Raw genomic sequence first — 13,924 nt, 5'->3', positions numbered from 1 at the left:
CTCGAAGTAAGTAATCTACCAAGAACAGGTCAGAAAAACCATTCATAAGAACAGATCAACATTTACTGTAACTAACTCCTACCCTAAAATTCTCACTTAACCTAAATAAACAATGACTTCATAGTCCTGCCATCTAAAGTTTGCCAATTTGGAGACTCTATTATAGAGAGTATAACATGTGAAAGATCTATACTCAAAGAAAACCAAAGAGGACAATTATCTTCATCAAGCCCTTTTGAACCAGTTTCAAAAAGAACTGTAAGTCATGGTTTCTTAAACTTGTCCCTTGAAGTATCTCTAAAGGCAAAGGAGAATGAACTGAAATTCCCAAGGAACTAGGAAGGACTTACTAAAATCAGCACAGCAAGGGCTCAAATAGCTATGAAGGCTAATATTTTATCATAAAACTTTGTGAGAATTTTATATTCCACTCCAAAAATATATAAATAATGCTTTTTCCTCCCAAATCTTCACACCATATCTAACCTGTTACTGCTCAAACACATGATTGGCAGCTATCTAAATCCAGATGCAAGTACAGGAACAAGTTTTCTTTACTATAAATTGGTAGCATTTATAGGATTACTCAAGTCTTGTGAATCGAATTATTTGTTCATGGATAATTTTTAAATAGAACCACTTCATATTAATCATCATAATTACAACTGCCAACTCAGTTACACAGGAAAATCTGTGTTTACATTAAATGCCCAGATATCTGAAAATGCATATTGTAAATTTTAGGAGCTTTCTTTCATTATGAGGTAGAAGTAAACAGTATTACTGACAAATTCATAAACTGATACATAATTTCAGAGTTTGAGATCAAAACTAACAAACAGTTCATGTTCTCCGACTAGCTTGAGAAATTTTCATAAGGGCAACTGACTCATATTCCTGAATAACTTATCCTCTTTATCTTCATAATCAGGGTAATTTACTTAATGAACAAAAAGATTTACTAAAAAAGCAATTTGTAACAGGCCATAATAGAAGCACCTAAAATGGAATATGGCAAAGGGAATTACATAGGGCCAAAAAAGCAAATAAATACAATCAAATCAATCACACATGATGCACTGAATCTCTTGGCAAAGACAATCTCCAGAAATTTGATGAAAATAATACAAAACACCTAAAATAAAATTTCCCTATAACACATAATTGTTTCAATAGAGACGACTTTGCTTAAAGCACTAAATATTTTTACTTAGATTTGGTATCAAGCATAGGAAAAAAAGAGCATATATTTGAATAATGTACGTTACTAAACTTGTTTATGTACCTGCAACTATAAAATAGCCTGAGTTCCACTTTAAGGATTTCTCAAAGGGTTACATGCTTTCTATAGATACCAAGGTCCTACTATTATAAAATATTCCCCTTGCGAGAGTGTGAAATAAAATGGCTGCAGAGTGCAATCTGAATTCTAATTTAAACAAATATTACTACTCAATAAAGGAGAGGCTGGGGAGTAGTTAAGAGCTCAGATAAGTGTAAATATTATAAAACTGAAATAATTATACATAAGGGACATATTCTTAATTACATTTTTATTCTCTTAGTTTTCATTTTATTCTCAATGCAGATGTCAGCATATCTATGAAAAAAAAATCTGATAAACCACAATTTTCCTTTCATTGTTCAAGAACTGTAACTGTCTCCCTGTTAATACTTATAGTACTAAAAAATATTACTGTAAAATGTGCATTTTATACTTTTCCTTAAAATATTACATATTGTCAGTATTGCCTAGAAATTGTATACTAGGACAAACAGAATTTTGCATGAAACATACATATAATTTTAATTAACATTAAGAAAATACTAAAAGTATCCCAAGCCCTAATAATCCACATCTATCAGTTTATTTTCATACTTCTTTGCACTAATTATAGGCAGGGTCAAGGAGTAAATGCTAGCCATGAAAACAGAGGGTCATGTGCTTTAACAAAGGGCTCATAAACCAAGGGGAAAGCACTAAAGAATGTTCTTCAGCCATGTCCCTGTCATATGCTACCTCCCTGCCTTCATGTGCTGTACAGAAAATTATAAATAAGATCATATCTGTGGCCAGTGAATTTCTATGTGGGAAAGTTCTCTCATGTACATTCTGTCATCATTCACTAATGCAATACCCTGTGATAAAATCTGGCCATACCAAATAAATCCTGGCTTCCCATCTTGAGAGAATGGAAAAAGGTACATGAACAATTAATTACAATACCTGTGAAAACCGGAAAATAGAAGCTTAAAATGAAGAATAAAAGAGAGAGAAAAGAGATTTTATATGTGATCAAAGAACAAATCAGAAAGCCTCATGGGGTGGTGTCTGAGATGAGTCTTAAAAGAACTACTAAGAGTCTGCCAGACAGGGAAGATACAACACATTAAGAAAAATAAGACAATTTGCTAACACGTATTTTGTTCTCACTAATCATCATTATCTTCCATTAAGGGACAAACTGTTTCTGCTAGAAATACACTAACAAAAACACGATAATAGAAATAGGGGCTCAGTCAGTTGAGCGTCTGACTTTGGCTCAGGTCATGATCTCACAGTTCATGGGTTTGAGCCCCATATTGCACTTTGCACTGCCCGTGTGAAGAATGCTTCAGGTTATCTGTCTCATTCTCTCTCTGCGCCTCCCCTCTCATGCACTCTGTCTCTCAAAAATAAATGAATATTTAAAAACAAGAAAGAGAAATAAAAGACATTAAAACAACAATAATCTCTGTCATCAAAAGAACATTTTGAAGAGTCCATTTTATGTAACTTTGTCATTTATTTTTGTTTTTTTAAATTTGGTGATATTTTTATTATTCATTTTTATTTTTATTAATTTTTTTTAAGTACCATAAATCCTGCAGTGAAAAGGTGTCTTTTTCTCTAATGGAACAAAAAAATGCAAGAAAAAAATGTTTAAGTGGTATAGAGTTAGGGAGGAAGTATATTTCTTATCTTGAACCACTGAACATTTGAAATTATTTTAGAAAAAAATTTTTTAACATTTATTTATTTTTGAGAGACAGAGAACGAGCAGGGGAAGGGCAGAGAGAGAGACAGGGAGACACAGAATCTGAAGCAGGCTCCAGGTTCTGAGCTGTCAGCACAGAGCCTGACATGGGGGCTCTAACCCACTTACCAAGAGATCAGGACCTGAGCTGAAGCTGGATGCTTTATCAATGGAGCCACCCAGGCACCCCCAAAAAATATTTTTAGTAAGTAAACAATACATACTAAATTTGTAAAATTTAGTTAGCTTAAAGTTTTCAGAGTAATATATGTAAAAGAAGAAAAATATAAGAGTTTTTAAAAATTCTTAAATTTGGGTCATAAGCATATTTCTTGCCAAAAGAAGAAAGGCAAAAGTGCACCTGTATAAGTGAAAATTTGTGTTGTTAAAAACAGATCAGGAAAGGCCATCTATCCTCATGGCAGTTGGCTGAAATAGCATGGCTTCACTGTCAGACTAAAGTCAACAAAAACATCTCAACATCCACCAGTTTCAAATGTGACCTGTGACAGGCTTCATGGTCAGTTTAAGATTGTTGATAAACCAAATCACAGCCATGTTTTCTAGATGATATCCTGAAACGCTATTCATCAACTATAAAGAGTATTAAATATGAATAAAAGATATCCCATCACATGGGTGTAGGTTTGGGAATGCATATTACACAGATACACTCATGCTGGTGAAGGGAGGGAAGTTAATTCTTTAAATTTCAAGGACAAATCCAAGAAGTAGAAATTTTAGGTAGCTTCTGTGAAAAGCAGGCCTAGATAGAAACATTACAAGGGACTTCAGACAATATGAATGTATGTCATGAATGATCATGACAATGAAATATAAAGTTCACCTAATGTGTAATTCTGCTGATAATCCTGATGACAGAAAAAAACAAAGGTGCAAACAAGAATCATCATAGGCAACAGTACCATATGATGTGAGGATCTTATCTATGTATTCCTAAGGAGGTCATAATGAAAACATAGATGGAAAACAGCAACACCAAATGAGTCAATCTGGCTTAACTGGTTTGTAGCACAGAATTGGGGACGTTTACTTTGAATAGTTGTTTTTTTTTTTTTTTTTTAAGTTTATTTTTGAGAGACAGAGAGACAGAGAGCAAGCATGTGGGGGTGGGGCAGAGAGAGAGGGAAAGTGATGATCCAAAGCGGGCTCCGTGCTGACAGTAGAGAGCTGATGTGGGGATCGAGCTCACCAACAGTGAGATCATGACCTGAGCTGAAGTCAGACGCTTAACTGAGTGAGCCATCCAGGCACACCCCACTTTGAACAGTTTTATTAGGCAGTCAGAAATAAGATGTCACAATGAATGGCTCTATAGGTACAGTAAAACATGAAAAATGTAAAGAGATACTCATAGGAATAAATATTAACACTTTGTAGAGATTAAACTGATTTAAATGATATTTACTTAATATTAGTTATTTAACTAATAATTTTATCAAATAGAAATCCCATTCAATAAAAATGAAAATGTAAAATTCAAGGGAAGCCTAAATCTGGAAATTCATAAACATAAGAGGCAAGTGATAGTTTATTAAATAATATGCCAACAGCAATGACCTGGCTTTTAAAATTACAGTCTTAACTAAGAACATCTTCCAAAATAAAGGCAAAGTTCATGAATAGCTGTAGACAAAAAGCATATCTAGATTAACATGGAATACTTAGTGGACCACAGGAGAAGAGAACAGATGGACATCTCTGCAATACAGGATGCCTATGGTGCCATACTGCATTACAAGTCCATTAAACATCTGTGCCCAACTATGTAGGGTATATTCCTTTTTTGTTCATCCTTGTTGAAAATACTTTTAAAAATGGACAAAAAAAGTAAGCTGTGGCTCAAAATTGTGTTTTTTTCTAGATTTTTGCATCCTTACCACTATATGTAAGAAAAAAAAAATCAAAGACAGGATTCTATGCAGTATATTTTAATTTTAAAATGCTGGTTCATGAAAATGTGGCTTTAAAATGCATTTAAAATAGTCAGCCATTTACCATTTGCCCCTCATTTCAGCCCAAGTGAAAAATGTTGGATATTTTAGAAAGCATACCCACTCCTTGTTTCATTACATACTCGGAATTTTCCAGCTACTCAACTCAGAAATCCTATTAGAAGTACCCAAGTTAGAAGGGAGTTTACAGGATTTAGAAGGTACTATAAATGATATTGCCAATCCACAAAGTTGTCTCAAAACTTTCCAGCACAAGCCTACTTAAAAAGCTTAATGCAAATCTCACTAGAGAAATAAGGCCGTCCAAAGTTGATTGCCTTAGAATAACTGCCATAAATTAGTGTCTAATGCTCCACCCAATGCAATTAACACAATCTGCTAGACTTCAGTTCCACTGATGCTTAAAAGGAGGGTAGACGGTAAGATAATGCAAACTCAAGTTACACCTTTGTGAAGAGGAGTAAGGAAAGTTCTTACTTAATTAACATCTCCTGAATACACTGATTTACTTCCCTGAGTGAAGGGCTTCTGAAAGCAAGTGGTCCCAAACAACTGGCTTACATTTTAGGTTCTTTTTTTTATTTTTATTTTATTTTTTTATTTTTTTTCAACGTTTATTTATTTTTTTTGGGACAGAGAGAGACAGAGCATGAACGGGGGAGGGGCAGAGAGAGAGGGAGACACAGAATCGGAAACAGGCTCCAGGCTCCGAGCCATCAGCCCAGAGCCTGACGCGGGGCTCGAACTCACGGACCGTGAGATCATGACCTGGCTGAAGTCGGACGCTTAACCGACTGCGCCACCCAGGCGCCCCTATTTTAGGTTCTACTATTATTTGTGTTACAAACACAAAGAGATTACACCTGACCAATCTTCCAAAATGAAAGGTACCCTTTACATCAATTAGAGTCTAGGAGAGCAGAAACCACAGGCTATGAAAATAGAGAAAAATTAACGCAGGAAGTTGGTTACACAAATGAAGTCATCAAGAAGGAAGTGAGACAAGTGGACATCAATGACACCAGGAAATAACTAACACTCCTAGGCTAGAGAGATGGAAGGAAGAAGCAGTGCTGCAAGAGTTCAGGGTGAGTCTCACAGTGGACACTGGGATTATGACATACCTGTCCAGCGGGAATTGAAGTCACAAGAGAAATAGCTTCTGTCAGCAATATAAGTAGAGGCAAACAGAAGCAGAGAAATGCCCTGGCTTCTCCCTTTCTGAAATCTTCCATGTTTCCCAAACCCTGTGGAAGATAGCTGTCCCTGAAGCCTAGAAACTGTGGCCTGCAGCATTAGCCCTCATTCAGTACAGAAGCAAGCAAGAGAAGAGTGTAAAATGCATCGGAGGGCAAACAAGTCCAAGACCAGTATACCTTTTCAATAAAATTCATACTGTAAATGTGACGATCTTATAAGTTCACTCAGTCAAGCCAATTTTTTGTTATTATGCCAACAGGCTCTAAGATTTCAACTGAATATTAATATTTCTAGATCATCTTTTCAGATTTTAAAATGAAAATCCCTAGAATATCAGTATCTATAACTAAAATTCTGCTAAGTAGGGCAAGAATTATTCAAATAGTTATAGCCAGATATATAAAAAATGTTCAACTGAGGGGACAGGAATTTTAGTAAAGTCTGTCTTTTAGTTTGTTTATAGCCTAATTTAGAATAATTTAAGAGATGCATTTTCTAAGAAAAATAAAACGGTCCTTGGAAAAATAAGGATGTCAGCCAACATTTAGTATACAGTATTTTAAATTATTGCTGTGTAACTGTCTCTAATGTGCTTTCTCCAAAGAACCTTTTTGTTATCCTTAAAGAGATGCTGGGTTTTTATTTATTTTTTAAAATATTTTTGTATTCTATACCTTGAGATTTAATTTATTTGAGAGAGAGAGAGAAAGAGAGAGAGAAAGCAAGCACGAATGGGGAAGGGGCAGAGGGAGAGGATCTTAAGTAGGCTCCACATTCAGTGCAGAGCACCTTCAAGGGCTTGATCAAGATGTGAGCAGAAATCAAGAGTTGGACACTTAACCCACTGAGCCATCCAAGCCCTAGCACACCTTGGATTTTTAATTATATGAACTAAATCCATACCTTTTTGTTCAATTCATTAAAAAAAAATCAGTGTTGATACAAATTCTTTACTATAAGACACTATGATTAAGAATTATTAAAAGCCGGGGCATCTAGGTGGCTCAGTGGGTTAAGTGTCCGACTTTGGCTCAGGTCATGATCTCACGATTCGTGAGTTCGAGCCCTGTGTCGAGCCCAGCTCGGTGCTGACAACTTGGAGCCTGAAGACCGCTTCCAGATTCTGTGTCTCCCTCTCTCTCTGCCCCTCCTCTGCTCATGCTCTGTCTCTGTCTCTCAAAAATAAATAAATGTTAAAAAAAAAAAAAAGAATTATTAAAAGCCAATGCTAGGATAAAAAAATTAATATACTTTTTCATGTACAAAAGAGTAACTACCAACAACAGTGACCATCACTGACTCGAGCGAAATTTACTAATACATTAAATCTGCACATTTCAAAAGCTCCCTGAAATTCCTGCTAAAATATTGCTATAATTGTTACTGTTTATTCAAAATTTATACATAATTATAAATCAAAATGAATTCTTTTCAAAATTTTTAGATAAATTGATTTAGTGAAAATATATGTATCATATAATTTTTAAGTCTTAAAACCTCTCCAAATGGTTAGGAAATCTTTATCTATAAATACTAACTTGTCTTCATCAAATTGGCATATCAACAAGTCAAATCATCTGTTAAATACCATTAGTTTCACTTTATATACCTTTAAAAATAAACATTCTGTGCTTAACTTACAATTTCAAAAGCAAATTCTAAAGCTATATGACGTATCTTGATATTATTATCTTAATAATGCTAATAAGTTCTATTTTTTGTGATAAAGAACACTGATTACATGACCAGACATAAGAAAGCACATTCAGTATGACAGCAATAGTGGCAACATCTTGTTAATTTTGACAAAATAGCACGAGTAAGTTATTACTAGTCCTCAGAGGCTTTTTAGCAAACATATCACGTCTTTACAAATTTAGAAAGTAGAAAAACAATAATTCTTTATAATGATTTTACAAGTAAAGAAGCTAATTTTCTCTTTTTAAAAAGATTATGAATGGTCAGTAAACAAGTGCCATATCAGAATAAACTACCATAAAAAGATTGTAGCTGTTTTTAAAATAATCCCACCCCTCTGCCAGTTGTCAAACAGAATTTAATGCAGAAAAACTACTTCCTCCCTGTTTTCTTTTTTTTAAAACCAATAAAAGTAGTTTTTTCTGCAAACACTTACCATCCACTCAGATATAATAACATCCACTTTTTCTACAGGAAGGCAAACTTCTTCAATCTTTCCTTTAATTAGCGTAACAGTATCTTCAAGTTTATTTAGTCTGAAAATTATCACAATGAATTAAATTAGTACATTAAATAGATTCAGAAAACTAGTCAAATTACATAATTTCTTGGCAACTATTCGTATTCAAACTTTGTTTCATATTCAAAGTTTGGTTATTCCCTGGGCATTAGAATTACTTTTGATCACTACATGAATGTCCAAGAATGTTTCTGATTAATATGGCAATACTCTGAACAAATATTTAAAACTATAGCCTGAAAGGAAATTTGAATTTTATCAAGAAGACATGTCAATAAAATTATTGTGTTTTTTTTAAGGGAGGGGAGGAGAGAGACGTATAAACCAGACGACAAAAGTATATTTTAAAGGCAAGTAGTGTGTCACAGTGGAGAAAGAACTAGGAGCCAAAAGCTCTTTCTCTGAACTCCAGATCCTCTAGTAATTGTCAGCTAAGTGGTCTTCACCAATTTTAGTGTATGTGCTGCCGAACCAAGCACTAAGCGATCTTCACCAAATTATATCATAATCTCCCTAAGCCTGTGTGCTCATGTGTAAAAGAGGATGATACTTGCTCTACTTCATAGCCTATTATGAGAATCAAGGATTTGTGAAAGCAGCACATACATCCTCAGCACATATTTTCTCAAAATATATGCTGCATAAAACCTGAATATCTACTACAATCTTAAATTATTTAACCTTGTCGAGTGATATTCATTAGGTCTTTTTATATGCTCGATCTAAGACTAGCATATATTTTTCATCCTCCTTTTGCAATTTGAAATAAACAACAGAGTTAAGGAGATTATTTTAAAAAGCTAAAAGCAAACTACAAAGTTGTTATCTAGTTAAATAAATAAGCTCTCAATCCTCAGAGGATGTACCTCTCAATTACAAAGGATTTTTTTCTGCTAACAAAGGATAGGGTCTTTCCTCAAACTCATTGACATATTTACATAAAATTAAATGCATTCATTTTAAGGGTAAATTTTGTTGTATTTTATTTTTTTTAATTTTTTTTCGACGTTTATTTATTTTTGGGACAGAGAGAGACAGAGCATGAACGGGGGAGGGGCAGAGAGAGAGGGAGACACAGAATCGGAAACAGGCTCCAGGCTCCGAGCCATCAGCCCAGAGCCATCAGCCCAGAGCCTGACGCGGGGCTCGAACTCACGGAGCGCGAGATCGTGACCTGGCTGAAGTCGGATGCTTAACCGACTGCGCCACCCAGGCGCCCTTGTTGTATTTTAAAACATAGATACTTGAACGATCACTATCATCAATATATAGAACATTTCTATCTCCTCAAAAATATTCATTAGCACCCCCTTCCCAGAAAATCATCCTGAAGAAGCAACCACTGATTTTCTTTCTTTCACTACATATTAGATTTGTGTTTTGTAGAGTCTCATATAAATGGAATCATAGCAAATGTACCTTTCTATGACTGGTTTCTTTCAATAAACATACTTCTTAGATTCATGCATACTTTTGTGTATATCAGTAGTTCATTCTTTATTGTTGCTAAGTAGTATTCCACTGCATGGATAAAACAATTTTGTTTATCCACACGTGGATGGAACTCTGGATTATTTCCAGCTTTGGGCTATAATGAATAATGCTACCATAAACATTGTGTACAAGTAAAATTGTCCCGTCAAATGAAAGTGTCTATGTAGCTTTTAAAGAAACTGTCAATCTGTTTTACAAAGTACATATAAATTTTTAAATTCCACCAGCAATATATATGTACATTCTTACTGTGTCACATCCTTGTCAGCACTTAGTATTATTAAGCTTTTAGATTTTATCTGTGTGATGAGATCTCATGGTTACCAACTGCATTTTTCTAATGACCAAGCATTTTTTTCATGTGCTTATTGGCCATATTCCCACATCACCTGTTGTTCCAATTTTTTGCCCATTTAAAAAATTGGATCTGCTGTATTCTTATTATTGAATTTTAAGAGTTCTTGACATATTCTAGATAAAAACTCTGTGAGATATATTCATAGTGAATAATTTCTAACATACTGTGGCTTTTTCATTTTTTAAAAAAATTTTATGTTTTATTTTTGAGAGAGAGAGAGTACGTGTGAGCGGGGGAGGGGCAGAGAGCGAGAGAGAAGTCACAGGATCCGAAACAGGCTCCAGGCTCTGTGCTGTTAGCACAGAGCCCAATGGAGGCTCAAACTCATGAACTGGGAGATCATGACCTGAACCGAAGTTGGCGCTTAACTGACTGAGCCACCCAGACGCCCCAGGCTTTTTCATTTTTTAATGGCATATTTTGAAGAGCTTGTTTTTGATTTTGATGATGACCAATTAACCATTTTTTTTCTTTTGTGGTTCATTTTTGCCTTCACCAAATCTTTTCATCTGTATTTTCTTTTAACATTTTTGTTTCCGTTTGAGTTAATTTTTCCATATGCTATCATTTTCATTTTTTCCCCATATCAATACCTATTGATATGGTGTTGGAAATCTCTCACAAGGGATAGTTTCAACTTTCTTGAAGAAAAAGTATCACTAACCCAGGGGATTATTTTGGTATCCTTGTCAAAAATCAATTAACCATATATGTGTAGGTTTATTTCTGGACTTTCAATTCCGCCCCACCATTTAGATAAGCATCCTTATGCCAATAGAACACTTTCTTGATTACTATAGCTTTTCATTAAGTAATAAAATCTGACAGTGTACATCTTTCAACTTTATTCTTCCTTAAGAAAATTCTTTTGGCTATTCTGGGTCATTTGCGCTTCTATATAAATTTTAGCATCAGCTCTTGGTAATGTAATGTACTTTTCAGTGTTGATATCTTAGACATACTTTGTTAAATTTATCCCTACATGTTTGATGATTTTGGTTGTGTTCTAAACAGTGTATATTTTTTAAGTTTCAATTTCTAGTTGTTTGTGGCTACTAATAAAAAGAAGTATAATTAATTTTCATGTTTTGACCTTAAATCCCATGACTGTGATAAAGGTTTTAGTTTTAGCAGTTTTAATGGCTATTTTATAGATATCTTTAAAAAAAATATTTTACTCATTTCTTTTTATAGTTAACACAGTATTATATTAGTTTCAGGTGTGCAATATAGTGATTTATTTTATAGATTTCTTAGGACTTTACATGTACATGATCATGTCATCTGGAAGTAATGACAGTTTTACTTCCTTCACATCTTTTATTTCCCTTTCTTGGTTTATCGCACTTATTAGATTCCCTAAGGCGACAGTGAATAGAAGTGGTGGGAGTGGACATCCCTTGTTTTGCTTCCATTTATAGGGGGAAAACATTCAGTAACTATTATTAAATATGATACTACTTATCTTTACCAGGTGAGAAAGCTCCCTTCTTTCCTACTTTGCTGAGTTTTCCTTATGAATGATTTTCAAATTCTGACAAATAGTTTTTCTGCATCTATTAAGATGATTCTATAGTTTTCTTTTCTTTTCTGTTAATATGATAAATTATACTAATTTTCAAATATTATGCCTATCTTGCCTTTCTAGGATTAACTTCACTTGGTCATAGCTTATTATCCTATTTATATATTACTAGATTCCATTTGCTAATTTTTTTATTTAAAATATTTCCACCTCCTAGACTTACCATGGTGATTATTTTGTAATGTATATAAATGTCTAATGTGATTATTTTATAATGTATATAAATCACTAAGCTGTCCACCTGAAACTAATGTAATATTGTATATTAGCTTTTTCAATTAAAAAATGTTTCCATCTATGTTCATACTGGTCTGTGGTTTACTTTTCTTGGAAACTCTGTTCAGCTTTAGTATCACTGTGATGCCAGCCTTATAAAATATGTTGCAAAAGATTGTCCACTTCTAACAGTTTAGTATTACTTCTTCATTAAATGTTATATTTGTTGTTTGAGACTGGAGTTTAATTTGTGGGAAGGATTATAACTACCAACTCATTTTCTTTACTAGATCTAGAGATATTCAGAATTTCTAGTTTTTCTTTAATTAATTTTGATAACTATCATTTTTCAGACAATTTCTCCATTTTAAACTGTCATATTTATTGGCATAAAGGTGTTCATAATATTCCTCTATTATTCTTTTTATCTATAGGATCTGTAGAGATTTCCCCTTCAATCCTAATATTGGTAATTTGTATCTTCCCTTTTCTTGTTAATTCTAGTTAAAAGTTTATTAATTCTTTTTTAAATTAACTTTGTATTCATTAATTTTCTCTATTGTTTTGTACTGCACTTATTTCTGTTCTTTACCTTTTTTCTCAGGTACATTTAACTTTTCTTTTTCTCTACCATATCTTTTCAAAAATTTTAAAAGTTTTTTTTATTTTAGAGAGAGAGAGACAGGGAGAGCACAAGAGTGTGCATGAGCAGGGGAGAAAGGCAGAGGAAGAGAAAATCTTAAGCAGACTCCATGCTCAGTGCAGACCCTGACACAGGGCTTGATCCCATAATCCTGGGATCATGACCTACACTGAAATCAAAAGTCAGACACTCAACCGAGCCACCCAGGTGCTCCTCTACCATATCTTAAGATGGAAGCTTGGGTCATGGATTTTATTTATTTATATATTTTTAATGTTTATTATTTTTGAGAGAGAGAGAGAGAAGCAGGGAAGCGACAGAGAAAGAGGGAGACACAGAATCGGAAGCAGGCTCCAGGCTCTGAGCGGTCAGCACAGAGCCCCACGTGGGGCTCGAACTCACAGACCACTAGATCATGACCTGACCTGAAGTTGGCCAGTTAACAAACAGAGCCACCCAAGCAATGGGTCATGGATTTTAAATGTTTGTTTGTTTGTTTCCCAACATAAGCATTTAAAACCATAAGAGACTCTTAAAAACTGAGAATAAACTGAGGGTTGATGGGGGGGTGGGAGGGAGAGGAAAGTCAGTGATGGGCACTGAGGAGGGCACCTGTTGGGATGAGCACTGGGTGTTGTATGGAAACCAATTTGATAGTAAATTTCATATTAAAAAAAAACACTTTAGATTTCCTTCTGAGTATGGCATTAGCTGTTTACCACAAATTTTGATACACTGTGCTTTTAGTTCAGTTCAAAATATTTTCTAAAATCTTTCCCTTGTTATTTCTTCTTTCAACCATGGGTTACTCAGAAGTATGTTATTTGCTGAATATTTTGGAATATACCAGATATCTTTGTTATGGATTTATAATTTAATTTCAGTAAGCTCAGAAGCTCTGTCTGTAAGGTTTAAATATTTTTCAACTTACTGAGACTTCTTTTATTGTCCTACAAGTAATCTATCTTGATGAATATTCTACGTACACTTACAAAGTGCTATTTTTGGATAAAGTGTTATATAAATGTCAATTAGGTCTTCCATACTGCTATTAATTTTGTATCTAACCTGTTTTACCAATTATTGACAGAAAAGTATTGATATCTCCTAGCATGATTATAAACTTGTCTATTTCCCCTTTAATTTCTGTTTTTGCTTCCTGTATTCTAAAGACTTTATTAGATGATTATAGGTTTAGTATTATTATATATTCTTGA

The 13,924-nt window shown here is 34.0% G+C and overlaps 1 protein-coding gene across 1 annotated transcript in view; it reads right to left on the bottom strand.

Annotated features, from left to right (window-relative positions):
* The window catches only part of PRMT3 (protein arginine methyltransferase 3), a 139,046-nt gene that overhangs the window by 80,479 nt on the left and 44,643 nt on the right, over positions 1-13,924 (bottom strand). Inside the window, exon 10 of the mRNA XM_043580815.1 lies at positions 8,328-8,427. Coding sequence (XP_043436750.1) covers positions 8,328-8,427 — 100 coding nt within the window. The remainder of the gene's footprint in view (positions 1-8,327; positions 8,428-13,924) is intronic.

This window comes from Prionailurus bengalensis, chromosome D1 (assembly GCF_016509475.1).
Source record: "Prionailurus bengalensis isolate Pbe53 chromosome D1, Fcat_Pben_1.1_paternal_pri, whole genome shotgun sequence".
Taxonomy (NCBI): domain Eukaryota; kingdom Metazoa; phylum Chordata; class Mammalia; order Carnivora; family Felidae; genus Prionailurus; species Prionailurus bengalensis.
Note: the sequence above shows the minus strand (reverse complement) of the source record. Positions and strands in the feature narration are given on the sequence as shown.